Consider the following 26963-nt stretch of genomic DNA (forward strand, 5'->3'; position numbering starts at 1 on the left):
ATAATGCGCATAAGAAAAGAAATGAAGTTATAGTCCACTTCATCCTATTAATTAGACTTAAGCCTTCAGCCCGCTTATGACCCCTCTCGTCACTGAGAGAGAGACAGAGACAGGGGGAGGGAGGGAGGTGGGAGGGACTCCTAGAGGTGATAGTGCCTAGTTTAGCACTTTGCAACATGATCCACGAAGAGGCCGGGCTTTGCGGTGCTGCGTCGTGCCACACCGCGCCACACGAGACTGGATAGAGCCACAGTAAATTGGGGATGATAAAGAAAGAAGGTGGACCATCTTCCTCCTCTGTCGGCTGACTATATGAACCCGCACAGCATCAGCAACTCCTGACAAAGCAAAGGCAGACGGAGACATGAGGGTGACGGGAAGTGCTGCTGCTGCTGCTGCTGCTGGAGCTTCTTGCGGTCTGCGTCAAACCTCTCGGTCCCTTAGAAGATGATGCTCACTGTGCCTTTTAAAGGACTTTTCTGGTTCATTGTGTGTTTGTGAACCCCCCACGTTAAAGGTACTCTATGTTAGTAATTCGGGTTACACGTACAGCACGGATAGTGATGGTCAGCCCATCTCCAGTTGCTCAATCACTCTCTGCATCTGCATTATTATAAAGAGAAACTCACCCTAAGGGAGTGAGATTTTGAAGGAATATGCAGAGATAAAGAAACCGCTGGGGTTGCTGTTTTTTTAAACTAGACAAAGCCATATCTGGATGAACGAGTTTTGTTGTTTACCAACATGAGCTCGCTGTTTTTCTGCGATACTCCACCCGGTCCGGTCTGCGGCGTCTCCACCGGGTCGGGCGCGGTGACCAGCGCCCTGCGAAACGACCTGGGCTCCAACATCCACGTGCTGAAAACCCTGAACCTGCGTTTCCGCTGCTTCCTTGCCAAAGTACATGAGTTGGAGAGGAGAAACAAACTGCTGGAAAGCCAGCTGCAGCAAGCTCTGCAAAGACCGCAATATCGCCACCTTTACACTCGTGAAGTCGCCGTGCAGACGGACGGTCTCGAGTCGAGACTGCCGGGCACCATCTGGAGTTTCACCCACGTCCGGAGGCAAGGGGAGCGCTTTGAGACCCTGCAAGGGCCCGGGGTGACATGGACACATCCGGATGGTGTTGGTGTCCAAATAGACACCATTACCCCAGAACTGAGGGCTCTGTATAACGTGCTGGCCAAAGTCAAGCGTGAGAGGGACGAGTACAGGAAAAAGTGAGTAAAGACAACACTAATCTGAAAGTAGTGTGACTGTGTGCTGGTTTTCATGTTGTAGCTCTAACAGTCTTATCCCAGAATATATCCAATTGTAGCCTAGTGATCGTTTGCAGGGGAGTAGCGAGAATTTCATGGCCATGAATGAATGATGCTGTGAGCCCCCCATTTCTTTTTGGATGCAAAGCTGTTGATAGGTAAACTGTTCCCTTAAGCCCCTTTGATTGCCCTCACATAGCTACACAGACAAAAAAAAGATGCTGAAAAATTGTCATAAACACAAAGTACCTGCAGTTATTCCTTAGTATACTCCTTCATCCACTTGGTTACCCAAAAAGGTCTGACTTATTTGCCAGGAGAAATTGTTCCTCTGGGTCCATAATTAAAATTGCTCTTTAGGATAGACACTTTTCACATCTTAAATAGTTCACTGTGGAGCAACAAACTGTTAGTCAATATATAGAAGATTAGTCAGGAACTTAACCTATTTTCAAGTAGTCTTTAAAGTCACCCATCAGTAGGTTTTTCCCATATGACATAACATACTTTTGTCTCTTTACAAACATCAACATTTATTTTGGATTGAAGTTTGCAGTGTTCCTTTTTTTGACATCATATGGAACAAGACGACTAATCAGTCTGCTAAGAAAAAAAAAGTTTATAAAGAGACGTGTTTAGTCATTTGAAGAAGTTGTTTTCATTTTTCTATCATGTTGTGACTTCAAACTCATCGGTGTGGCTTTTCTTTTTTTCGTGTGGATGTGATTAGACTATATACCCGATTTCTCAACTCACAAGTATAGCAGAGAGTGATGACAGACATCACAGCGATAGAGTGCCACTTGATCTAGTACTTCACATGAAGGATTCAGAGCTGAACGACTGCTCAATCGAACACGTTTTCCAGGAATCCTGTTTCTCTCCCATTTCTGCGGAAATTCCTTTGCATGGCTCACATTTCACCAATTGTTCTCCTTTTTAGTCATACTAATTGTGTCTGCCTGAGGACTCACTGCAGCGTCCCCAGCTGACCGTCAGTATGTGACTGCTGGCCATCTTGGCTGGCTACTGGAGGGGGTGGGGGTGCCAAGCAACCGCCTGCTTCTGTTTGCCGTCATGATTTAAGCGGAGAGGCATTTTTACAGGCCTCTGTCTGCACAGTGAGGTCGCCTATGACGAATGCTTACTTCCGTGTGAGCGCCCTGACTCAGTGACACAGAATGTGTGTGCTCTCCCACTCCTCTGGGAAACTGGATATCCTGTCCAGTCATCTCTGTAACACCAGCATATCCTTTTTTGTGCATTTCTGCTGTGGGAGATGAAGTGCAGTGACTGGGACAGAAGCCAGATTTAAAACTCCTGCAGCTGAAATCCAAGATCTAGATCTCTTTTGGCAAAAATGGGAGCCCCTGACTTTACATGTTCACTTTCAAAGTGTATATTATGCCCTCAAAAAGTGGGTGTTATGTTTCTCCATAATGGTCATCACAAGTGTTAATCAGAACTGTTGAATTCCTTTTACATCTGGAAAAGTGAAGAACAAAGCACATTCCTAACATGTTTTTATGGGCCAATAATCATTGTAATTGATCTGCCTGCCTCTCTCTTATTCCCTCCTTGCTCTGAGCTTAATAATTGCATCACAGCTGAGTTCACTGCTCTGCTTTTTTTTCTGTCTCCCTGTCTAAATCCTCTTTACTACAGTCACGTTTCAGCATTCAATCCCTGATCCCCGTCCTGCCATGCCTTTTCTGTTCTGCGCTCTTTGTGTTCAGCCATTCCTTCACTCCACCCTTCTGCAGGCCCTCCACCCCTACCCGCCTTTCTGTGTCATACAGACTGCTTTGTAAGGCATCCTCATTCCCCATGGAGGCCACCACAGTGCTCTCACACAGCCTGGGTGATTTATTAAAGTTTTACAAGTATGGACACACACAAAGAGATGGATGGGCAGTTGTCTTGTTTCCGATTCGGCCACTTGCATTCCAACACGATTACCGTGAGCTATTCAGATGTTTACTTCTGACATTTTACAGTTTCTGAGCAAGAGAAACCACCACGAAATTGTTGGAACTAATTCATAAGTTGTTTGTCACAGGGGATGGTTGAATACATGAAATGGGTCAAGATTTCTGGTAAAATAATTGTCAGATTTAAACTGGAAATACTAATATACAACAGAAGAACAGAAACAGAGGGAAAAAAAAGGGTCATATTTGCAAATTAGCTCCTAAAATGAAATTCATGATATTAAGTAATAAATTTGAAGAAATTGTCTAATTCTTGAACTTAAATTTTACCCTAGATTTTAACTTAATTAATATTAAAATTAAAACTAAATGAACAATACACAGTTTAATAACTACAGTATAAACAGCTATAAACCTGCTTGCAGACATTGTGCACTCAACCAGGTAGTCAACTATAGTATGTGAGTATATAGTTTTTAAAAAGTCTAGTCAGCCAATCACATGGCAGCAACTCATTGCATTTGGGCATGTAGACATGGTCACGACAGTCTGCTGAAGTTCAAACCATGCATCAAAATGTGGGAGAAAGGTGATTTAAGTGACTTTGAATTTGTTGGTGCCAGAAGGGCTGGTCTGAGTATTTCAAAAAGTGCTGATTTACTGGGATGTTCCTGCACAACCATCTCTAGAATTTACAGAAAATGGTCCAAAAACAGATAAAGGTGAGCAGTATGCTGCAGTTCTGTGTGTGAAAATGCCTTGTTGATGCCAGAGGTCAGAGGAGAATGGCCTGACTGCTTTGAGCTAATGGGGAGGCAACAGTAACTCACTGAAGCACTCGCTGCAGCCATGTTATACATATCTGAACGCACAACATACCAAACTTTTGATGCAGATGAGCTAGCACGCTTTTTTTATGTAGGATCCACTGGCTTCATTTTCCCTCATTGTTTTACATAAATACTTTTTTCTTGTGGTTTGCTTTGTTGTTTTGTAACCTACAAGTTACACAAGTTGTTGTTTTTTTTTTTCTCATAAAGACCAGCTGCAGGTGCAGACTGAGTCAGAATAGAAGAAAAAGACTTCTTGTGCACTGTTTTGGCACAAATAAAATGTTCAAAATTCATTTGTCCAAAATTCTTAACTGCCTTTTAATCCTATTTCCAAATCAGCTGCTCTACATTTTTCAAAATCCTGTTGATGTAGAGAACAACACATTCTTTCAAGACTATAATCTGTATTTGTGGATCTGGAAAAACTCTTAACTTCTTGTGGATTTTATCCAAAGTCTTACCTAACCTATCAGATTTTTTTAATTCACTGCTGTCATGTGAAAAAGTCTCCCATCTCTCTCTCACACACACACACACACAATCCCACTGTCTGTCTCCCACACACAAGTATACTGTACCTATTGTCCAAGAGGAGGCACTACAAATCAGACAGCTAGCTTACATGGATGTCCCTGTAATGCCACAGTGTCTGGACTGTGGGCTTATATATTCCTGTCATACTGACAAACAGCTGTGGAAAGGAAGATGGGTAAGTTCATTGCCAGTTCCCTCATTCACACTGTTTTTATTCCTCTGTCTTTGCTGAAATGTAATCACTTGGTGGTGTCAATGAGGCTCAACCATTGCCATCACGACGCAATAACATTTAAAAGGCCCTGAGAAGTGTTGCTGACAACAGTAAGCATATTTGACAGTCGACAACACACCACACGCTAAGGACAGGTAGTGTTTCCAGCTGACTTTGATAGTTGTCTTGTCTTCATCTGAGAAAAAAAAAGGCAAAGTGCTCATTTGTTTAAAGTTTGCATGTTATTGCAGATAGCTTTAGCCATTATGCAGATTACTTTACAGAGAGACAGGAAGGGAATGAAAGACAGCAGTTATTCTTGCAAATAGCACGCTGATACACTTTCAAATAGGTGCATAAAAAAACAAGATAATAGAAAAGTACACGAATGATACTGTAGACTGAATTTATGTTAAGCAGAACTGAAGGAAGCAGCTACTGAGGCAATAGAAAGGAAAAAAAAAAGGATTCAGAGAGCCGAATAATTTACATTATTATTGCCAGCTCTTCATTTGCAGTTCCCACTGCATTGTTAAAGGACACGTCAGTGACAAGCTGTGCTCCTGTTGGGATATGAGATTGGAGATTCCCAGTCATTGCGGTGGCCACTCCTAATTGGTTGTTTATTACAATAGTGATCTGAGGCCAGACAACTGTTCTGCTGGATCACAGTGTGAATGTATAGGGAACCAGCACAGTCTCTGGGCCTCCAGGGTATGTTCTTCCTGCATGAATAATTCACATGTAGCTGAATTTAGCCGTGTGTGGATCAATGCAACGAGAATTCAGTAAAGACACTTTTCCTGAGTCTTTGATCTTGGTCCCTGTGTGTCAGAGGAGTGAACGTCAAAGCTGAGCCTCTCTTTTGAAAGTGGGATTCAGCCTTGCTTCAGTAAATAACCAACAAATTACAGGGTGAGGTAAACTGCGAGTCCAATGCCAAAACCTGCATTGCGTTTCAAATATCATGTTTCCCGATAAAGAGCAATGCGCTGCACCGATGAGCTCTTGAGCCTTTTTGTGTGTCTGTGGTGCTGACCTGCCCTGCTTATAATCCAGGCCGTCTATTCAGGAGAGGGATTTTCTCTAAGCCGTCACCTAGCACCAAGGCTTCAACATCCAGCCAGTCCTGCGCCACATCCTGGCACACAGCCGCTGCACTGAACTGGGGCCTCTCAAAGTGGAAGACATCCCGCTGCTGAGATGCAGTGGAAGAGAAAGAGAGCTCAGTTTACTCAGGCTACTGAGCTCCAGAGTAGAGGCTATACTGTTTGTCTCTTACTCTCTCTTAGCTCACATGTTTTGCTGCCTTTAGAATCATAGGCCATATCCATACTCTTGGCTTTAATACCTTTACAAACCTAACTGTCCTTTGTGGAATTATTTAAAGGAAAACACTGCTGATACGGTTTATTTCACTGTGCCATAGACCTCAGTTGTCATCCAAAAATACAGCAATGAGCCACACTTGCACATGGGGACATTTTCTTTATTAAAATGAGTGCGCCACTTTATTTTGAGCAAATCCCACATCAGCTGTAACCCACAGGGGTCACAAATAAAAGTAAGAATCCCAAGATGATGCGTAAGTTAGAAAAGAAGAGGAGAAGTGCCGTGTTTCAACACCACAGGCAATCTGTGAAGGCAGAAAGCTCACAGACAAATGCAGCTTGTGATGAGGTATTTTGGGTATGTAATTGTTTGGCTATAAAAGGTCATAAGCCAAAAAGGTCAAGTAGCCGCTACACTAGAGTACCAAAAGTTTATCAGTCTACAGACCCTAAGGAATGCCTTACTTTCTCCTGTGGGAGTAATGTTTTTTTTTTTTTAAGCGAAAGCACCCACCTATTTGATGAAATGGCAAAGATGTTTAAGTAATTTGTTACCTGTTTTTAAAGAACATCAGGCAGGTTTCAATAGACAGATGGTATTGCTAGGTAGTTAAAATTCAGTGTTTGTTGTCTTTTTCATAGGATTTGTTCACAGTAAGTAGGAAAATAATGTCCAGTGAACAAAACTATTACTAGGCAAAAAATAAAGGCAATTATTCCAACCATCCATCCATCCATCCATTCACTTCCGCTTGTCCTGTTCAGGGTTGCGGGGGGGCTGGAGCCTATCCCAGCTGACATAGGGCAAGAGGCAGGGTACACCCTGTACAGGTCACAGGGCTATTTCAACCACGGTGCCAAAAACAAAGGAAACATAGTTTATAGTGTTTACCTGATTGCTTTAACAAGCCTTTTTTCTCTCAGGGCTTGTGTCTGGAGCTGCTGCTGTGCTATGCAGCTGTGGTTGATTATTCATGGGTATCAATACAGCTGAGAGCAGTGGCGCATTGCCATATTTAAAAGTGCAGGAATGCACCTGTCATTGGTAAGCAGCTACGGCAAATATAGACTGTACTGACTGCAGGAGGTTTTCTTGGTGGATTGTCCTGGAAAATAACTGCAAAGACTTGGAACAGTTGCAGCATATTAAGTTATTAATCAATAGACCTAATCTTTATATACACCTAATAATTTAGCAGGTTTCATGGCTTTCACTTCAGTCGTGCGCAATTTGTAAAGCTTGTCCATTTCTAAATCTCCAAATGTGCTGGCACAGCATGCCGACTTAATAACCTCTGTGTTGCAAAAGCTTGTTATTCCAGAGGAAATGCTGCTTTACTGGGAACCCAAAACCATATATTTGATGTCTTTGGGCACTGTATATAATGCATATATGCCTGATATGAAGATTGTGTGCAAGAGAATGACAGCAGTGTTAAATGTGTCTCAGCACTTTAACTTACAGTACAGCAGACCACATGTACGTACCTTCCCTCTGAGCTCTATGGAAATCTTAATGTGATGTGAGACAAAGTGCTTTGACCCTCTGTGGCAACATTTTCATTATAGTTGTTTCATCAGTAAAAAACTGTTAATGTTAAAGAAACTAAATATAAACTGAATATACTATTCATTGGATTACTGACTGCAGGCCATTCTTTGTACACACATTCTATATATATATATATATATATATATATATATATATATATATATATATATATATATATATATATATATATATATATATATATATATATATCTATATATATATATATATATATATATATATATATATATATATACAGGTCGCTCTGTCACATGGCTAACATAGAGAGACAGACAACCATTCACACTCACATTCACACCTATGGGCAATTTAGAGTGACCAATAACCTAACCCCATGTCTTTGTACTGTTGGAGGAAACTGGAGTGCCCGGAGGAAACCCACCCAGACACAGGGAGCACATGCAAACTCCACACAGAGAGGCCCGGGCCAAGGTGGAAATAAACCCAGACCTTCCAGATGTCATTCTAACAGTGAGGCAGTAGTGCTAACCACCACGCCACCGTGCTGCCACTATATATTTATATATACTGGCTGATAATATTTGGCAGGAGATATTTGAATAGTAGTGTCATACTTAATAAGCTAGTTCAGCTCTCATAAGATTATGAGTCAGCTGGCTCTTATATTTGGCAGTGAAATCTCACTCCTCCCTGTTATAAAAAATGTCTCAATGATATAATCTCTTTGTAGTTGGAGGAGATAAGGTGGTCTGTCTGTTGCAAAGATTGAGGGACCCTTTGTGGAGTGAAGACCGTGGCTAACAAGTGCATTTCTGCAGGTTTTGAGCAGGGCCGGTTAGTTACTAATTACACATAATCAGGACAACATGATTAGGAAAAAAAAGTCAGTAGATCCTTCATTGTGCTAGTACTTTTTTTTTTTTTTAGGAATCTTTGATTTTAATTTTGTTTTTATTCTAAAGCACTTTGGTTTTAAATATATTTATTCTTTATACTTAGTTACTCTTTTAATTGTAATGTAAATTGACTTGGCCTACTTCAAAAGCAAAATCCATTTTATTTGCAGTCAGATGTAGTATTCAAAATTTTGGTGACTCCATTGTCTCAGTATGAATTGCATATTAATTTTTAAGAAATCCTGAATGGGTTAGATTACCTTACATTTTTAATCAACATATTTAAAAACGTATTGTTAAACAGTATTTTGTTTTCGATAACTGACTCCATTGTAAAGAAATGCTGTATCTCACTCTTGCTTTGATTACCCACAACTAACAGACTCTTTGAATCTGTTTTCTTTTTTTCAGTCCCTGGTTTCTGTTCTTTGTTTCCTTTGTTGGACTTTTAATGAAGTAGCAGTGGGTTTTTCCTTACTCAGGTTATTTTGGTATACACGTACATTGTACTAATGCTGTTTTAATCTAGGTCATATACCTAACCTTTTCATATTTTTTTTTGCTCTTTTTTCTCTTTGCATCATTTTCTTCTTACATATTTATCTTTCTTATGGAAACAATATACTATATGAAAAATTTTTTTTTTTTTTTATTTATTTATTTATTGATAATTATTTTATTCACAATGTAATTCAGAAATTATGATAATCTCCAATGCAGAAACCCTATATGATACAGTAGTCAGTTTGCAGGCATATGAAGTGAGGAAAATGAAAAAAATCTGCAGATTACTTTTAGAAAATGAAATGATTCTAATAAAATACTAGAGTGGATCTAACACAGGAGGTAGAGCAGGTCCTCACTTTTGGCCACAGCGGCTTTTCTCAGCAGTGGAGAGAGACAGGAACGGGGGAAAGATACAGGGGAAGACGCATGGGTAAATTGGTGACGGGCCAGGGCTCGAATCCACGCTGTCCGCACCACAACGCAGCATATGTATGTGGTCGCCAGCTTCACCACTAAGCCACCCAGGTGCCCCAGGTCCTCACTTAAGTGCAAGTCATGTGTTTCATAGACCACATGTTGAGATGCTACACTGTTACATATATGTCTTTTGTATGATACGTTGCTGCTATCAGTGTTGCATGCTTCTAAAGTTCTTTTAATGAAAATGGTGTATAATTGAAATCCATTATAAACTGCATCAGAGCATTCAGAAACAGTGTCATGAACTGTAGGCCCTTAGATTCAGCCTGTTGTAAATGATTTTACTGAAACATGACAGTGATCATGAAAGAGGTGTGTGTACCCAGATGCACAAAAAGACATTTGTCTTTTAGTGATGGCTCATAGCCCTTTTATGTGTCACATAATTTCAGTGTACACACCCTGGCCAGTGCGGATTTGTGCCTGAAGTGAACATCTTCATCTTTTTTTTTTTCTTCTTAGATGGGATGTCACTCCCATCAAAGCATCTCCACCCAAACATGGCCCAGGCTTGCAGGCTGCTGATTGTGCTCTTGTGCACTTGCAATGATTCTCACAAATCCAAATAATTTGTAAAGCAGAAACATCCGACTCAAAGCCCCCCTGTTATACAATTGGTAAGACAGCCAGATTCAGTGAAGTGTTTTTACAAGTCTTTACAGTTCTTTTGCAACTAAACATCTTTGTGTATATTAAGTCAACAGACAGGAACCCAGAGCTATTATGATAGCACTATAATAGGGCAGGAGTAAATCAGTGGGAACATAACAACTTAACAGTAGAGTAGTGTTCTTTGTAGGATGTGGGGTGGGGTCGGTTTGCATTGTGGATCATGGAGACTGCAGGGTAAACTGATTTTCTGTCACAGTGCTTTGTCACTCTGTCTCTTGCATACTGTACAAATATGATACACAGCCAGATGAATCCTCGTGTTTTTTTCTGTTTGGGGTGCTGAGAGAGAAACCGTTAATACATCCAATGAGTTACATAAAAACAATTTAAAAAATACTTCACTGTAAAATTTCACTTTCAGATTCTTGTCAGTAATTATGAAACTGTTATTCACAGAAACTATTCTGTCTTTCTGCCAGTTTCAACAAAGACATTTAACTGACAACCATTACGAGCATAAACAAACTATTAAGTTGGGGTGTTTTCAAAGTGGCAACACCTTTGCAAGTCCCTGCAGTTCATGGGATCACTGCCATCATAAACACTTGCCTTTTACAACAATTTTTTTTTTTTCAGGGTGTACTCAGGTCAAATGGATTACTTGGAAACTTCTGATAATTACCTGTACCACCTACTATATGGGTTGGTCTCCAGCAATATCCCTCAGGCCAGGGAAAAGGGAGCCTTGACAGGCTTTGGGAGTTAAGCAATTAGATAATACATGTGCTCAGTGCAAACAAGTCAAGTTCACACCTAGGAAAAGTCAGTGTGGCAATGTTTTGGGCCCAGAACAGCGCTTAGGATTAGACATGTTACAACACTGGCCTCCAATTATCTTTCAGTCCTTTAGTGTGAAGGGAGGACAACTGGAGCTAGACCAAACCTTCGATTCAAATAGATCCTTTGATCAATGGAAATTAGTTCTTTAAAGTATCACTTTTTGCAAAAAAACCCCAGTAACACAAGTGGTGCCCAGTGAGTTGCAGTGAGTTCATGTTGCTGTTGATAAAAAAAACTGGCCCACTGAGTAAGCACCCAGCAGCTAGATTACATGAAGTCTGAGTCTTCTAATGTGCCATGAAGTTCCCATGATGTAAACAAAGCTTACAGAAGCTTTAACCATGCTGGAGTATGATGATGCTCACTGCTTTCGTAGGAATTTAAAGTAAGACTCAGATGTCTGGTTCTAGTCAGAACATCCATCAAACTCACTAATTACATTTTTCCCACTCTTTTCCAAAGAAGCACTAATTCTCTGGACTAGTCTCAGTGTAATTAAAGGATGCATTATTAAACCTCTTCAAGTACAGAACTGTAAGATAATATGACAGCGTATTAATACCAAAACATATTTCAGTGTTGGTTAATTAAATATTAGATGAAATGTTGCATGTATTGTGTATGAATTCTTTACCAGTGATTGTAAATTAGTGTTTAAGCGATACTGTAGGAATATTAGAAATAATATATAAAGTAATTTTTTAAAAAAGAAATAAAAATAAAGTGAAAAATAGAAAGTTGTATATAAAGTAAATGTAAGTGTAATCTAAACAATGAATCAGTTAAAGAAAATTAAAAGAAGTGGTACTGAAATGTTGGAAGTGACCTATGTATTGTATTCACCAGATAACAGATGTGTGCACATAGACACTATCTGGTGTTTCACAGTAACCCCGAAGTGCTTTATATTGTAAGGTAAAGGCCCTAGAATAATGCAGAGAAAACCCAGACAATCAAATGACCCCACAAGCACTTGGCAACAGTGGGAAGGAAAAACTGCCTCCCTGATCAAGCATGTATTTCACAGGTAGTGGAAATATATCGTGTACAAAAAAACGATGAGAGGTTTGTGTTGTGCCTCCAAAGTTTTGAAAATGTAAAATATGACAACAGTCAAGACATACACACAGAATGATGATCATTCCACAGATGTGCAAGAAAGGTCTGCAAAGTATAAGCACATACTCGTGCACATAATGCATCACTATAACTTTGATATAAATGTAAATAAATAAATACGTATACAATATATATACTAATCAGCCACAGCCTTAAACCATAAACAGATGCATAAATGTATAACAGTGCAATTTTCTGCTGGAAGACCATGGTTTCTTCTATGCATGTAGATGGCAATTTGACACAAATCACCTACCTAAATCAAGCAGAGTTCGCACACTCCTCTCCATGACCCTGCTCAAATAACAACAAATGTCCCAAGCCAGAGACGTCCAAGAGCTCTACATTCCAATCCAGTTCAATCCCACTTGAACCCATGGAACCCAAAGTACACTATGTTGCCATATAGTGTGTCTGTTTTTTGTTTTTATTTTTTTCAGATTTTCCCTTTTTGATTATTTTCTTCTTTTTTTTTGGGGGGGGGGGGGGCTTGGGTTTTTATTTGCCACTTAGTTTGTCCATCATTTTGATGGAGACTGAAATAAACCAGCTCTTACATTTGGTATATACATTCATGGTGTCCAGGATTATAAAAACTTCATGTTTTGGTTCAGTGTTTGGTTTTTGACATGATGACTAAAACATAATGGTAGTCCTGTCAGCCTCAGCTTAGCTCGCACTAGTAAACATTATACCTGCTCAACATTCTAACATTAGTATTGTTAGCATCACCATCATGCATGACTGTAGACTCTTCATATTCTGTCAGGCCTTTAAAAATATTTCAGTTTAGCCATGATAAATTAAGTACGTATGCTTAACTTAAACAAATATAAACATGTTCTACAGGAGTAGAAGATGCTCCATTGAAATATCTAAATTGCTTTTTTAATTAAAAATTGTGAAAACAACAAAACCCATCTAATGAAAAAAACAACAACAATGATTTAGAGAAATCAAAAGAACTAAAATATGCTGTTCTCTATATAGCATGAGCATGCCCCTCTGTGGTCACTTAGCAACACCGGTGCCTCCTGCTGGTTTCTGTCCTGTGTGGGTTAGAAAGGCCATATTTAAGAGCAGCGATCCTTGTGACACATGAAACAGAAAATCACCGGTCAGTGAGCGGTCTGTGTGCACAATTTACATGACTGAACGAGCCAGGAATGAATCAACTGCAGGCTGTTAGCATGTGACGAAGCTGGTTTGAGAAGATGGTGTGGCAGAAGACAAATAACTGTGTGTGTTTGTGCTATTGGGGTCAGAGAGGAAGGTGGTTAATTGGAACAGAGAAATGAAATGAGCTTCAACCTTGGCGTGTTGTCTTGTCATCAAAGACAGTGGGCCCCTGAGCTGCTTTACGTGCTGGGCCCATCCAAATGCTTCATTTGCATGCCACACATGTCTCTCAGTTGAGTCTGGGGAAGCTATAGATTACAGAGGATCATGAAACTCAATCGATAAGCCACGAGACTAAGAGTCAGGAACATTATACTTTTCTCCCTCATTTCACATATCTGTGCTACAGATGTGTCTTCCGAGCAAGCTGATCCTGTCGGGACAATTTAAAAAAAAAAATAATATAAAGAGGCTACACTACAGACGGGGAATGCTGGTGTCATCTGTAAGACATATAGACACCTATTGCTGTTCATTGGAGGAACTGCAAGTGCTGTGGACCTTGAGACATGATTTATCAAAGCTGTCAGCGGCCTCATTTCATACAAGCAGCTCAGCTAAATGGCTAAGCGTTTGTCCTGCATGTAGCCACATGTATTGATCCCTCGTTCTGTTATCATGCAGCGCTTCCTGCTTTACTCTGCCTGCTCTCATGAGAATTTATTGTCGCTGTGCCATTAAAATCTCTTAATAGTATTTGGCCAAAGATTCTCCATTGCAGAGTTATTTGAGAACAGACACAATAATCTCAAAAGATTATGAAAGAAATACAAATTGTAAAAGATAAATAGGAGCAAATTTTGCTATTCATCATTAATCTTAAAACTTACATGTAACAACACCTGGTATATCAGGACAAAGGAGCATGCCACTTTTGACCCCAGAAAAATATTTTGAGGAATAGGAGGATGTTAATCTGCTGTAATATGTAGGATTGGTGCTTGAGCCTGTAATTTGTTGTCTGGTTTCTTAGAGCTTCCACACATGAACACTTTCCAGTGTATCATATACTTGAAACAGGGTGTTGGCTGACTTGAAACTTTATTCGCGATGAGCGACAGAGGCTTTGTGGTATGTTACGCAACCACACCTCAAAGTTTTCCCCATGGTCACTTTAGTATTTACTGCATATTCCATGCTCCTTTTGCTATTTACTGCCTGTTGCATAAGAGTTTGGGACCTTTGTGATAAACATTTAATAATTAAGATAATAATCAATTATTTTTACTCTGACAGTTTCAGCACTAAATCATTATGAGTGGCATAAAACTATCACCGTGAGCACTATCATTACAAAGAATTAAGCACGAATGAAGGCTTGGATGGGTGCACGCTGTTTTAAGATTGCTCTGTGTCCTCAGGCGCAGTAATGGGAAAACACTGAGGCAGCTCGCGTGCAAACGTAACTCCCAGACACACCACACAAGGCAGGGAGTGTCCATTGGCAAGCTTTGCAGGAATGCTATTCAACATGAGAAATGTCTGTTTGATGTGAGACGCTTCATTTTTCTCTTTCAGTATTGCACTGCAGTGTTCTCTTGAATCACTGATTGATATGAATATATATATATATATATATATATATATATATATATATATATATATATATATATATATATATATATATATATATATATATATATATATATGCATGTAAGCATCATATGATAGATATGATATGATGGCAGACTATAACAAAAATGAAATTGCTACAATTGAAGCTGAATTTCTAGGCAGAATAAAGACATCTTAGTAGGCAGAAATATCAGAGGCTGTGTCTAGCAGTAAACAGATGTGCATGAGATGACACAGTCTCTAACCCTCCTGCTGCCTTTGTCCTTGTAAGGAGACTCATGGTGTGTTCATCTCGACTAAGTCACGCCAAAGCTACATGAAAGCAGAGCCACAGCTATCACAGACAGGCCAGACAACTGCTGCAATGTCAGCTTTGTTTGGGTTAGTCATTTCTATGTAGATGCTTACAATGATGGTGTCTGAGGTCAGGGGGGTTTAATGTACTTTTAGAGCCTGGTGATTTGTAATGGCTACTAATAATGTGGAAGCAGTTGGTGCTATAGTAACTCCATTATCTTTGAGTAATGCATTAATGCCAGTCTGTTAAGGTTGTAATAGAAGTGACATATATACATATATATGCATATATTCAGGAACTGACAACACAAGTAATGCAGGTGTTGTGTCTGCAGAGGATGTGATGCAGTTGTGAACCTCGGTGACCTTAGCCAGAGTCCTGCGGCAGACGGGCAGAGTGTTGTGGACACAGTAAAGCACCACTGCCAGCATTTTTTTTTTATAAGAACAAGGCTTCAATCACAGAGTAGGCTGGCAACGCCCTGCCAAGGAATATTCTCTAATTAGACAGTGTGCATTCATTGGGTCCTGAATGGAAACAAGGCTGAGTTTGTTGGGAAAGTGAATCTCTAGTGACGCATGCTGTGACTTTTGGCTGGTTTGTGTTTCTAGTGAAGGCTATTGATGAGCTAACCCAGAATTCAGCAGTGGTCATCTTATTGTCAACTTTCTCCCTTACAGTAATGCATGCATGTGTGTATATGCATGTATGGTCAGGCATGTGCCACTTACACCACTCTTCCCACTGGCTCATTCAGGTCTCTCCAAATTCCCCCACTAACACACTGAAATTGCCTCTTGTTTTATCCTCTTCTGTGGCCCACAGTGCAGCCACTTCATATTCCTGAATGAGTTTCTTGTTCATTCTGTGTGTCTTTTGGGAAGCATCTGTGACTCAGCATATCTGTTATCTCTTATCCCGGGGCACAAGAAGGTATTAGCAGCGTGCTGAAGTGACTGATGCAGTAGGCTGAGCCTCCTGTGCTTTGTGTGTAATAGCTTCATACTGCAAATTGAGCAGGCTCCTAATTTTGTTTATACAGAGCTGCCATGGTGCAGAAGGGTGATATGACGAAAGAGACAGAGGAAGGGAGGCAAGACCTGCAGTGCTAATCATAGCTTGCAGCTAATCGGAGGGCCTGGTGGTTTATTTTTAGCAGCACTGGTGGTGGGACTCTATAGATGGCAATGCCAGTTGGTGTGTTGGTAGAGCATCCGTTTGTAGATTTATTGCCATTGAATACTGAAAAGTCATTAATGGAAGACAGGTGGAAAATGCTTTGACTATGAGCTTGTTGCTGAGTGAAATGTTTCAGCTTCTTTCATGCCTGCTAAACATCAACAAGTTAGCATTTTTTTCTCTTAAGCACTAGTGTGACTTATCTGTCTGTCTTTTGGGTATGATGTAATGAATTCAACCCACCTTATCTTTAATAAATTTTGGAATTTCAGCAGCATCATTGTGCAAGTGTTCATAAACTCCACGTTTCAAATGTTTAATAAGAACTAGAAGAGATTTATTTGCTGCAAATTGAAAAAACAGATTTTGGACTTCACAGACTTCATGATTAAAACATATGGGGAAACTCCACCCTGCAGTCAGTCATGGTTCAAAGACTATGAGCAGTGTTTGTCGTGTTTGTAAAAGGATGGAACTAAATTCTTCCTTATTATCTTCATTGAAGACACCTGTTCAAAGAAGGAGACAAAAGATTGAAAATGGGGTGGTGGGATGGTGGGTTGTGGGTGTGGCCCCACTCTCTCAAGGACGTTTTGTAATCAGAGATGAGAGTATTATCTCCACAAAAGTACCATTACCCTGTCTGCTGCGCCCCAGGGGACAGGCCCAACAGTAACTGACCCACCTCTGTGCTCTGTGTTGCAGATGGGAGGAGGAGCTGTCCAAACGACAGCAACTGGAGTCCACGGTGGAATCCCTGCAGCAGGTTGGAAAACACTAACACACAAAAAATACAATACATTCAGCTAACATACTCATGCAGAGACAGAAGACATAATCTGAAGGAAAGTGTGTATGCATGCATTTGCAAAATTACTACGACACCTGCATAAACATGTAGTTTAATTCTTGTTTTACATTGTGTGGACTCAGCAGAGTTGGACTAGAAGCAGCTATAATCAGGAGGATGTTTTGGTTGTCAGATTTGAAAAAAGCCTTATTGCAAACCCATCAAGAGGAGTCTGCCGGCCTTGATATAGATATGAACATCAGATATCACCAGCACTCTGCCATTATGTTTCTGCTCAGAGCAGGTGAAAGGAAATAGATATAGAGGTAAAATCATTTTAAAGTGTCACACCTTGAGGCTCTATTGCGACCACAACACGTACAGCATTCTAGCTGCTGTTCGTGCGTCATCCAGCTGGCAATCCATCACCTTTTTCTGCTTTTGCGCAAATCGATCGGTGACAGCATGTGTGTTGGTCTTGGATTCTGGGTCAGCAAAACCCCAGATACAGAGGTGGAGTGCCATCCCCGTAGGGGCTTTAACCTTTTAGAGCACACAGGCAGATGTATGTATAAGAGGTGGGAATTTCTGCAAAGATAGTAAATTCATTGTAAAGAGCAGTTTATTGTTCAGGGCCCAGTGCCAGAGGGCTGTGTGCGACACAGAAGCAAAAGCTGGTGCTCCTCTGGTGGTCAATTAAACTAAGATAGGCTTAACTTTTAAACTTTACAGTTCTACTCATTAAATAGTCATCTTTGTGGGTGGAAATTGTATGTTTTGTGAGATTTTTAAGAAAATACTGTATTTAAAAAAAAACCAAACAAATATGAGGCTGGTAAATGAATGTGATGTTCAAAAACAGATGCAACTACTAGTGTAGAGTTTAAATGGAGAGTCTGGCATTTTGGAAAATACTGTAATTCACTTTCTTGCTGAGAGTTAGATGAAAATAAAAATTATACTACTCCCACACTATGTGCTCTGTCTGAAAACATTACAGTGAGGTTGAGACTAGGAAATAGTAGTCCAGTACATAAAGACCAGGCTAAAATAACAACTTTGTGGTGCTTGTTGGTACAGTAGATTCATGTTTTTTGTTTGGAGCCAGTAAATTATGCTAAGCAGTTGCTGGCTGTAGGTTTGTATTTACCATAAAGACAGGAGAGTGCTGTCAATCTCTTTATCTGAGTCATGGGAAGATGTTTCCTAAATTGTTAGCCAGTTTATTTAGGTCCCTTCCCTTATATACTGTAGCTACAAGCCCTAAAAAGCTAACTGCTTCAAGTGAAAGCTGATGTTTGATCATCATAAATATGAAAAGGAATCTAAACAGTAACAAATATGATAATGTAAAACAGTTTTACATGATAAGTTTTATTTGCTTAGATGCAAAAATGTAAACTTGGCCACCTTGCATTTACCCAAATGAGTATCATAAATGTTTTTGTGTGTTTAGAAATGGTTATTGAACTCTAATATGCAATTTTATATCACAAACAGCAGTGAGCAGAGATAGTTGCTCATGTTTGCTTAAGCATGTTCCATTATCTCCTGTTACGTTGGGTGTCGTTTCCTTCACTGTTGACATCCTCTTCAGAGCGTCCAGGAGTCAGCAGAGATCCAGGATGATCTGAATGAGAAGGTGGACCGACTGAAGGCTGAAGTTGTGGTCTTCAAGAGTCTGATGAGCGACGTAAGTGTTTGCTTAGCACAAGGGTGATGTCATCATCAGTTTTCCTTTCACTGTGTTAGTCCCCAAAATGAAAGCAGTCATCTTAGTGTTCCATATATTTTCCCCAGAGACAATCATTCATTAAAAAAGCTTAGATACAGCACACTTCCTGTTCTGTGCAGCACAGTATTGTTCCCTGAAATATCTGGTCGGACTGATATACTGCAGCGGCCCCAGTCCCAGCTCATGTCATGCTCAGGGATAAATATATCCAGATGCTGTTTTGTTTTGGAAATTACTGTTGTTTAGCCTGCTTCTGTTTACTTTGGCATTCATGGATTTTCAATTCTTCATCCCTTTTTATGTGCTTTACATTACACCATTTGAATTAAGAGACGGGTAAGTGATGTAGAGAATCTTTTAGGAGACATAGATTAGTTAAAGCCTTATAGTGGTTAGACAACCTGTATTTTGTGGCTCTAGATATGTCTCTGTATGGAATCGTGTAGAAAGGGAAGTGGCTGGGTGGTTACAGCTTCCACTGTGTCCAGGATGTGACATATTTCCATGCTCCATATCTGCCTCTGTATACTTATCAAACCAAAATTTGCATATTTATTATAATGAGAAAGTAACGATGCAAAAGTCCAGTTTTAGAACTGCACATAGATGAATGCACTAATTTTTGCAAGTGTTTGTTGAGATAAATAATTAGAGAACAAGAATAAATATGATGAAGAACTTAAACGGCGTTATGTGGGTGTGGATAAAATCACTATGGACATGTGGGAAGTAATTTAACACCAGCTAATAATAAAGAAAGTGCAGTGTATGGGTTGAACGTCTTCTAAGGACACTGTCTGTCTTCATGTAGCAAATGTCTGACCTGGACACCAAGATTCAGGAGAAAGCCAGGAGGGTGGACATGGACATCTGCAGGCGGATTGACATCACAGCCAAGCTGTGCGATGTGGCTCAGCAACGCAACTCAGAGGACATGTCGAAAATGTTCAATGTCAGTCCTGCCAGATCACTCCCTGAGAAGGCAAGTATCCATCCACGCTGGATTCGTGTGCTCTTTCACAGTTTGTCAGATGAGCTGATCGTAAGTGCAGCAAGAACCTAAATTCTTTTGTGAAGGAGACATTCAGCACTAATGCAATCAAATCTGCCAGCCGCTTGCTGTGTGGTGACTTTGTTCCTTTCATCACCAGCTGATCATGCACTGAGTGACACCCCCCCCCCCGTAAATGTGCAAGAGCCCATAGCAGCATGTTCACAAACACTCACATACAAACATGTAAATATAGACAGGCAGAGAACTTACAGTAGTGAAGCTTACATACAGAATGCACACACACACACATAAAAAGGCAAAATGCTGATGTGGCAACTCTTCGCTGCATACGAAGTTATCACATTGCGCCGACATTGCTGGCTGAAGCCCAACTCCTCTGAATCAAGCTGGTGGCTTCTTGTGTGTCACATGTTATTATGTGGTCCTGCCTTCAATGACATTTGTCAATTTACACTTTTTGTAAGCCAATAAATATTGATCTGTCAATAACTTTGAGGCCTGCTGTCAAAGTAAAATATGTACAGATGTTTGTACAATGCATAGACACAGAGATACATGCACACATGCAAAACAACTGTGTGTTCTGTTGTTTTTATCTTAAATCAATTTTTTACATTGTTCTAATTGGCTGTTTGTTAGCTTTAATTATACATTTGTACTCCTGGGGTCTGATGAGTGTGGGCTGATGACCGAGGATGAGACAAAACATCAACCATCTTTTTCAATATTTGACAGACTACTGTATGCTCAACTAAATAGCTAAAATTATGTTTAGTCACAAGACTTATTAGGTTCTCGGTAGATGCAAATCATCTTTGTGTTTTCAGGGTGCCATGGCCTGCTGCAAGAGAAAAGAGCGTAAAGCCGTGTCTGATGAGGAGAATTCAGAGATGGATGCCGAGCCAAGCACTTCAGAGGAGGAGGTCCCCGGATCGCTCAACATCACGGACGAAATGAAACGCATGCTTAATCAACTGTAAGTGACACTTTGCATGAATACATGTTGCAGAGATGCACATACACCAAAATAAAGCTGGTGTTTTATTTTGAATCAAACTGAATGGGCTCAGCACTCACAGCATGCCAGTACAGTATTTTCCTGCGTGTTCCTTCATCTCCCTCTGGTGTTTGCAGTGTTGCAGCTAACAGACAGCAACATTCAGCAATATTCAACAGATATAAATATGTAGGCATTTACTTATCAATAACACTTAGAATACTCTACAGACATTACAGATTCTGGCTGTTTCTTTAACTGCTTTTGATTTTCCTCCACTTTCCTTTTTCTCTACCATAAGAGCATTTCTTTTGTTTCCTATGACCTTTGCTGAATCTGGTGGCTGTTATACTTGTCCTTGCTTTCCTCCCTCTTTCCCTTCCTTTTCCTTTCCATTTTCTGACCTTGTCTTACACAGACATTGTTCAGATAACTCCTTTGTTGCCAGGCGTGAGACATTTGAAATCGACGACGACTGTGACAGTCTGACGTGGGAGGAAAACGAAGAGACTCTGTTGCTGTGGGAGGACTTCGCAAACTATAACATGCCATACGCCATTGCTGCGCCAACCTGCACAGCCACCGGCCCCTGTGAGGGCAGCAATGAAGCTGCAGATCCAGTGAGTCCTGTGTGCATCAAGATGATTTGACAGCATAGGGTTTTTAAACTCATGCTCAAAGTGTATATCATTGCTGTGGGTGCTGTGTAAGATATTTACTCATGCATGATGAATGAGGTTTCTGTGTGTGCTCTCTAAGGACTCCCAGGATGGAAGTCTTGGCAGCCTCATTGATGAAACAGAGTCACTATTTAAGACCAGAGAGCAGGAGTACCAGGAGACCATCGGCCAGATTGAGGTAGTCAGACCTACATGTGTTTTTTTGTGTGTAATAATGGCACAAACAAACAACACGAGACTCAGAAGACATGTTGCCTGACCACAAAGAGACAAAAATGGCAATAAATAGTTGCCAAAAAATTTAAACACAAGCTCAGGCTCTTTTAGATTACCTTAAAATATATACAAAAATGTTTTTTTAAGTTGATGCAAAATATATAAAATGTGACACAAAAACCACCACACACCATGTAGACATGGTGGTGTTTTTGTGTGTGTGTGTGTCACTCTCTTGTTCTCTCTCTGGGTTTCTTGGCCTTGAGCCCTGGAGCCCTTTGTTTCATAAAGTGATCACTGCCCAGAGTCTAAAATTTAACCAACTACTCAGTAGATTGCTGTACCTTTTTTTTTTTTTTTTTTTTTTTTTCCATACAGCCAGAAGATGACTCATAAAGAATTTGCTTATCCTCTCACTTTTCTTTTAGTGCTATCTGCAGGTCAACATGTTTGCATATCCTGATGTATCTCAGCATATACTAGATGCATTTGCACCAAATGTCTCAGACCTTCAGGTTTCCCGGAGAAAGAATCTAACTTATACAGTGTGCTTTTCCACATTAAGTTTAATAAATCAAATGAATATCATACCTGATGAGTCCAACAGTAAAGTGCAAAGGTTTCTTTTGCTTTGATTATTCATTTACAAGACAAACCTACTAGACAGTTATAAACTTATGTGTGCTTGCCTCTTACGACTGAGTAAGATAAAAGGAGGTAAAGACATATAAACTGGGTGAAAATGTTTTGTATGATGAGTAACTTTAGATGTCTGGCCAAGCATGCTGGGTCCAAGATGGTACCTGCCTACCCTTTACCTTTGTGTTATCCTCACTATCTTCCTACTGTCTTCTCTCTGTTGAATCCTTTTATTATCCTTTCAGATGGAACTTGCCACAGCAAAGAGTGACATGAACCGACATCTACATGAGTACATGGAGATGTGCAGCATGAAGAGAGGCCTTGATGTGCAGATGGAGACCTGTCGGCGGATGATTAAAGGCGGCAGGAACTCTCCCTCTTTCAGCTCTGTGGCCAGCAGCGACTCAGGGAACACAGACGAAATCCAGGATGAGATTTCAGACAAGGACGCAGAAGCTGAAGTTCCCGTTAGTTGATGACTGCATTGCCGGGCTTTGTCCCATCTCCCCCCTTGTGCCCGTGGTTATCACAGGATTTAAAGGCCCGCTAGAGAGGTGGACCATTCTAAATCTGGGTCTGTCTGACATATTAATTAAAGTTCTGCTGGTTGTGCTCACTGGTGCAGGCCCAGAACTGGTGCTTTTATACTATTTCCGCTGTTTAGAAAGTGGTGGTGGAGGAAATTCTTTGCTTTGCAAAGAGAAAAAGAGTGCATATTTAAACTATGCTGTGCTCTCTTCCTCACCGCTGCCTCGTTGAATCCTTGTCCAGAGCTTCAAATGATTTTTGGGAGAAATAAAATAAATATTTTAAGTGGGCTGAGAAGTTTTTCTACCCTATTAAGATCCTTTTTTTCTAAAGGAATTAAAAACAGTACATATTGTGCTCCTTGTTTAGTCAACAACAGATACATTATTCACCAAAAATATATCTTTTTTTTTTTTTTTTTTTAACATTTTTTAAAATTTATTTTAGATTCCAAAAAGTTGGTTCTCCTTAATTTGAATACTTTATTATATTATTTGAGTCCAGCTGGGGTATTTGCAATCCAAATTAAACCATTAGGGATTTTAAGTGTCTTCTGCTGGAGAGAGAAAAAGAAGTGGAGACAAATGGTGTTGGGGTTCTGGTGGTTTCTGAGGGAACTCTGCAGGGTTTGCCAAAGCTGACAGAGGAAAGGAGCACAGCCTTTCGATGCATCAGTGCACTACTGAAGTTCTATGCAATTTAGCTGGCCTTAGTTTTCGGACTGGCTGTCACCCTTCCTTGTTTTTGTTTTTTTTTTAAGACCACTGGCCTTTTAAACAAAGCAGGTGTTTTCTATATATCAGTTTAAAAACTTTTGTTTGTGTATGAAACACTCTTAATATGAACATCAACAGTAAAACAAACTGGAAAAGTGTCCCCTAACACCTTCATTTATGGCAATAATCATAAACACACTCGATATTACACTGCTCAAGCTGGCATTGCACTAATTCAGATTTATTGTATTTCACAAAAGTTGTTGCCATCTGCATTAAGACACATCGTTTAAAATTGGATAATATCCAGTAGTTATATTAAAAGTAACAGAGTAAAATGACTCATCGGTGTAATCAAAGCCAAAACAAGTAAAAACCAAAGGTCACATCATTTAAAGGTTTGCTTTCACATGCATCTTATTCATATACATTCATTTTATTCATGTGCTTTCTAGGAAGAAATTTTTGTTATGGTATGCATGATTTCAGTTATACTTCTGATTGTAGCTGTTGTCCTGCTGTCCCCCCTGTCGACTCCGCTCCAGACAGGTTGCACATCCTGCTTAGGCTCTCCTGAACTGGGGCTAGAAGCATCTGACTTTTTATAGAGGGCTGTAGGCATGTGATCATAAACCCCAGAGGCCTTTTTGTTTGTTTGTGTGTTTATAATTGTCTTTCTGCGACAGATTGAGATGTCTCACGCGCACAAACTGATTGAGGCATGGGGACAGAAGTGATCTTTTTATCACCTCTTTGTATCATAGTGTATGTACGGTTTGCTGGATCAAAGATCAAGTGCTACTTCTATGTGGAAGTTTTACAAAAGCAGAATGTTAAAATATTGGCCTTTTGTTGTTTTAGCATGCGTGTGGGGGGTAAAAGGAGCTATATGTCATTTTTTTTTTTAAATAACATATTTTGAATAAAAAGCTGCAATGCAGACAGTATGCTATGTTTTTAATCAAAGTATCTGTTCCAACACATAATTGTATGAAATAAAATGTATTTTTCACAGTTTTTAATCATTCTGGGTTAACCACAAAAGGTGTCAACTGTGTTATATTCTGCTGTTTTTAAACTTGTTCCAGATGTTTTTGGTCAACAGGACACCCATGCTTAAAACTAATTGAGCATATCAGACAGGCGTGAGGCATAGCCTTACTCACAGAGAAAACATCGTACTTTTATTGCTGAGTCAATATAAAACCAGCCTGATAGCATAAAAGAGCCATTGTGTTACTGGGACTGTATACTTTGTAGCGACAGCATCAAGCATTATTTATTGACTGTATGGCAGTGACATGCAGGAACAGCCAAGTCCAAAATAACAAACTACGCTGTGTTTCACCATCACACTAACCAGCCAACCAAAGCAAACGTGTACAGTAACAAAGATATATCAAGCTCTGAATCCCACTAACTCGGGAAAGTTGCGCAGCCTCAGTGTTTGCACCACAGATCAGTGTCATTTTGCAGAGTTTTCCATGGTATTGCTTTTCATAATCAGCAGTTCTTGCACACAAGTCATTATCTTCACTCCCATCACTTGAAGCAGGTTGTAGTTATATCAGTTGAAAATCCTGTAGCAACTCTCTTTGTTGAATGTAGCTTGAGCAAAAAAAACATGTAGCTGTTAAAAACCCAGGGATACATGGTGTGCTGTTGCTTATTGGAGACCTTGTTGTGTTTTGGTGTACTAAACAGGTTTTAAACCTGACCGACTCACAGTGTGTGACCTAGATGTATGTAAATTAGGTCCTGGTGGATGTGAATGTTTCATACTAATAAAGGAGTTTTATATGAACGGTTTTTATCAGCAGGATTATACGGTTGTGTTAATTGTCCTGTCAACATGCAGGTTTACATTTTCATTGGCATGCCTGTGTTTGCTGTTAACATCATTATTAACCCCAAAGACATGGCAGAGAGATGGAAAGGAGCAGCCATACTAAAATCTGCTGAGCTGTACTGGATACTGGTATTTTATTAGCTTCAAAGGTTGCATCCTGTTGATTTCATTTTGAGTGGCTGATTTATTTCGATTTATTTAATCTCTTGGATTTGTTCATTTCTTGAATTTTTATTATTATTTTGCTTAAACTATTGATACAATGTATTCATGTGGGTGTAGGTCTGATTCAGTTTCAAAATTATGAATGTACTCAATGGGGTAAAATGGAATAAATGGTGTATTGGATAAAAAATAAAGGCTATTTTGACTTTGTTAAAAACTACTTTCTCCAGTGTGTGTGTGTGTGTGTATATATATATATATATATATATATATATATATATATATATCTATCTATATATATATATATATATATATATATTGATATATCTATATGTGTATCATATCTATATGTATATATTTATATCTGATCTCTCTGTCTACTATCTTCTGTGTATATGTATATACTCTATATCTGTTCACTATGTATATGTCTATATCTATTTCCGGCATCTCTCTCTCTGTCTCTCTGCTCGCTCTCTCTATCTCTCTGTATCTCTCACTCTTCTCTCTCTCGTACTCTTCTCTCTTTGTCTCTATTCTCTTCTCTCTCGTTGTCTTCTCTCTCTCCTCTCTCTCTCTCTCTCTTCTCTCTCTCTCTCTCTCGTGTTCCACCCTCCTCCCCCTCCCCTCCTACTCGTGATGCGTCATCCCCGTCCCTATATCCCACTATCATAAAGTAAATAGTGATATAGTTGAGACCTCTGGTGCTGAGGCCACACTTAACCACAATGTGAATAAATCACTGCTAACAATAGGGAAAGTCCCTTTTCCATAGGAAGTGAAGGATAATTACTGCTAATGGTGGGGGGGAAAGGGTATAGACAGTATATGAAACTGATAAGGACAGCTGAGGAGAGAGAGTAAAAGTACAAGCAGTGTAAAGGGTACAAGAGGGGAGAGATAGTACAGAGAATATAAGGGAAGAGAAAGAGTTCAAAGAGGGAGAAAAAAATGCAGACAGTATAAGGATAAAGAGTATAAGGGGAGAAAGTTCAAAGAAGAGAGAAACAGTATAGACAATATAAGGGGAGAGAGTTCAGAGGAGGGAAAGAAAGCACAAACAGTACAAAGAGAGAGAGAATATACAGGGAGAGAATTCAAAGAGGGGAAAGCAAGTATAGAGAGTATAGGGGGCTGTTAGGGCAGAATGACACAGGCAATGAATGGAATATATGTATAGTGGCAAGTACTGTACGTACCTACTACTACCAGAGGGGGAAAGTACACTGCTCAAAAAAAATAAAGGGAACACTTAAATAACACATCCTAGATCTGAATGAATGAAATATTCTCATTGAATACTTTGTTCTGT

At 39.8% G+C, this 26963-nt stretch overlaps 1 protein-coding gene across 3 annotated transcripts; it reads left to right on the top strand.

Annotated features, from left to right (window-relative positions):
* Nucleotides 1-184: 184 nt before the first annotated feature.
* Nucleotides 185-25829, top strand: LOC115780787 (intermediate filament family orphan 2-like). Of its 3 annotated transcripts, XM_030730191.1 has the most exons (9): nucleotides 185-1220; nucleotides 17024-17084; nucleotides 18706-18801; nucleotides 19174-19179; nucleotides 19655-19825; nucleotides 20686-20834; nucleotides 21304-21475; nucleotides 21615-21713; nucleotides 22636-25829. In XM_030730191.1, the coding sequence occupies exons 1-9, from the start codon at nucleotides 745-747 to the stop codon at nucleotides 22867-22869; spliced, it is 1464 nt and encodes a 487-aa protein (XP_030586051.1). In that variant the 5' UTR covers nucleotides 185-744; the 3' UTR covers nucleotides 22870-25829. The 3 variants fall into 3 exon arrangements, with proteins under 3 accessions (XP_030586051.1, XP_030586050.1, XP_030586052.1); XM_030730190.1 differs by lacking the exon at nucleotides 19174-19179 and having other exon boundaries at nucleotides 21274-21475; XM_030730192.1 differs by lacking the exon at nucleotides 19174-19179.
* Nucleotides 25830-26963: the final 1134 nt, after the last annotated feature.

The sequence above is a fragment of the Archocentrus centrarchus genome, chromosome 5 (assembly GCF_007364275.1).
Source record: "Archocentrus centrarchus isolate MPI-CPG fArcCen1 chromosome 5, fArcCen1, whole genome shotgun sequence".
In the NCBI taxonomy this organism is placed as follows: Eukaryota; Metazoa; Chordata; class Actinopteri; order Cichliformes; family Cichlidae; genus Archocentrus; species Archocentrus centrarchus.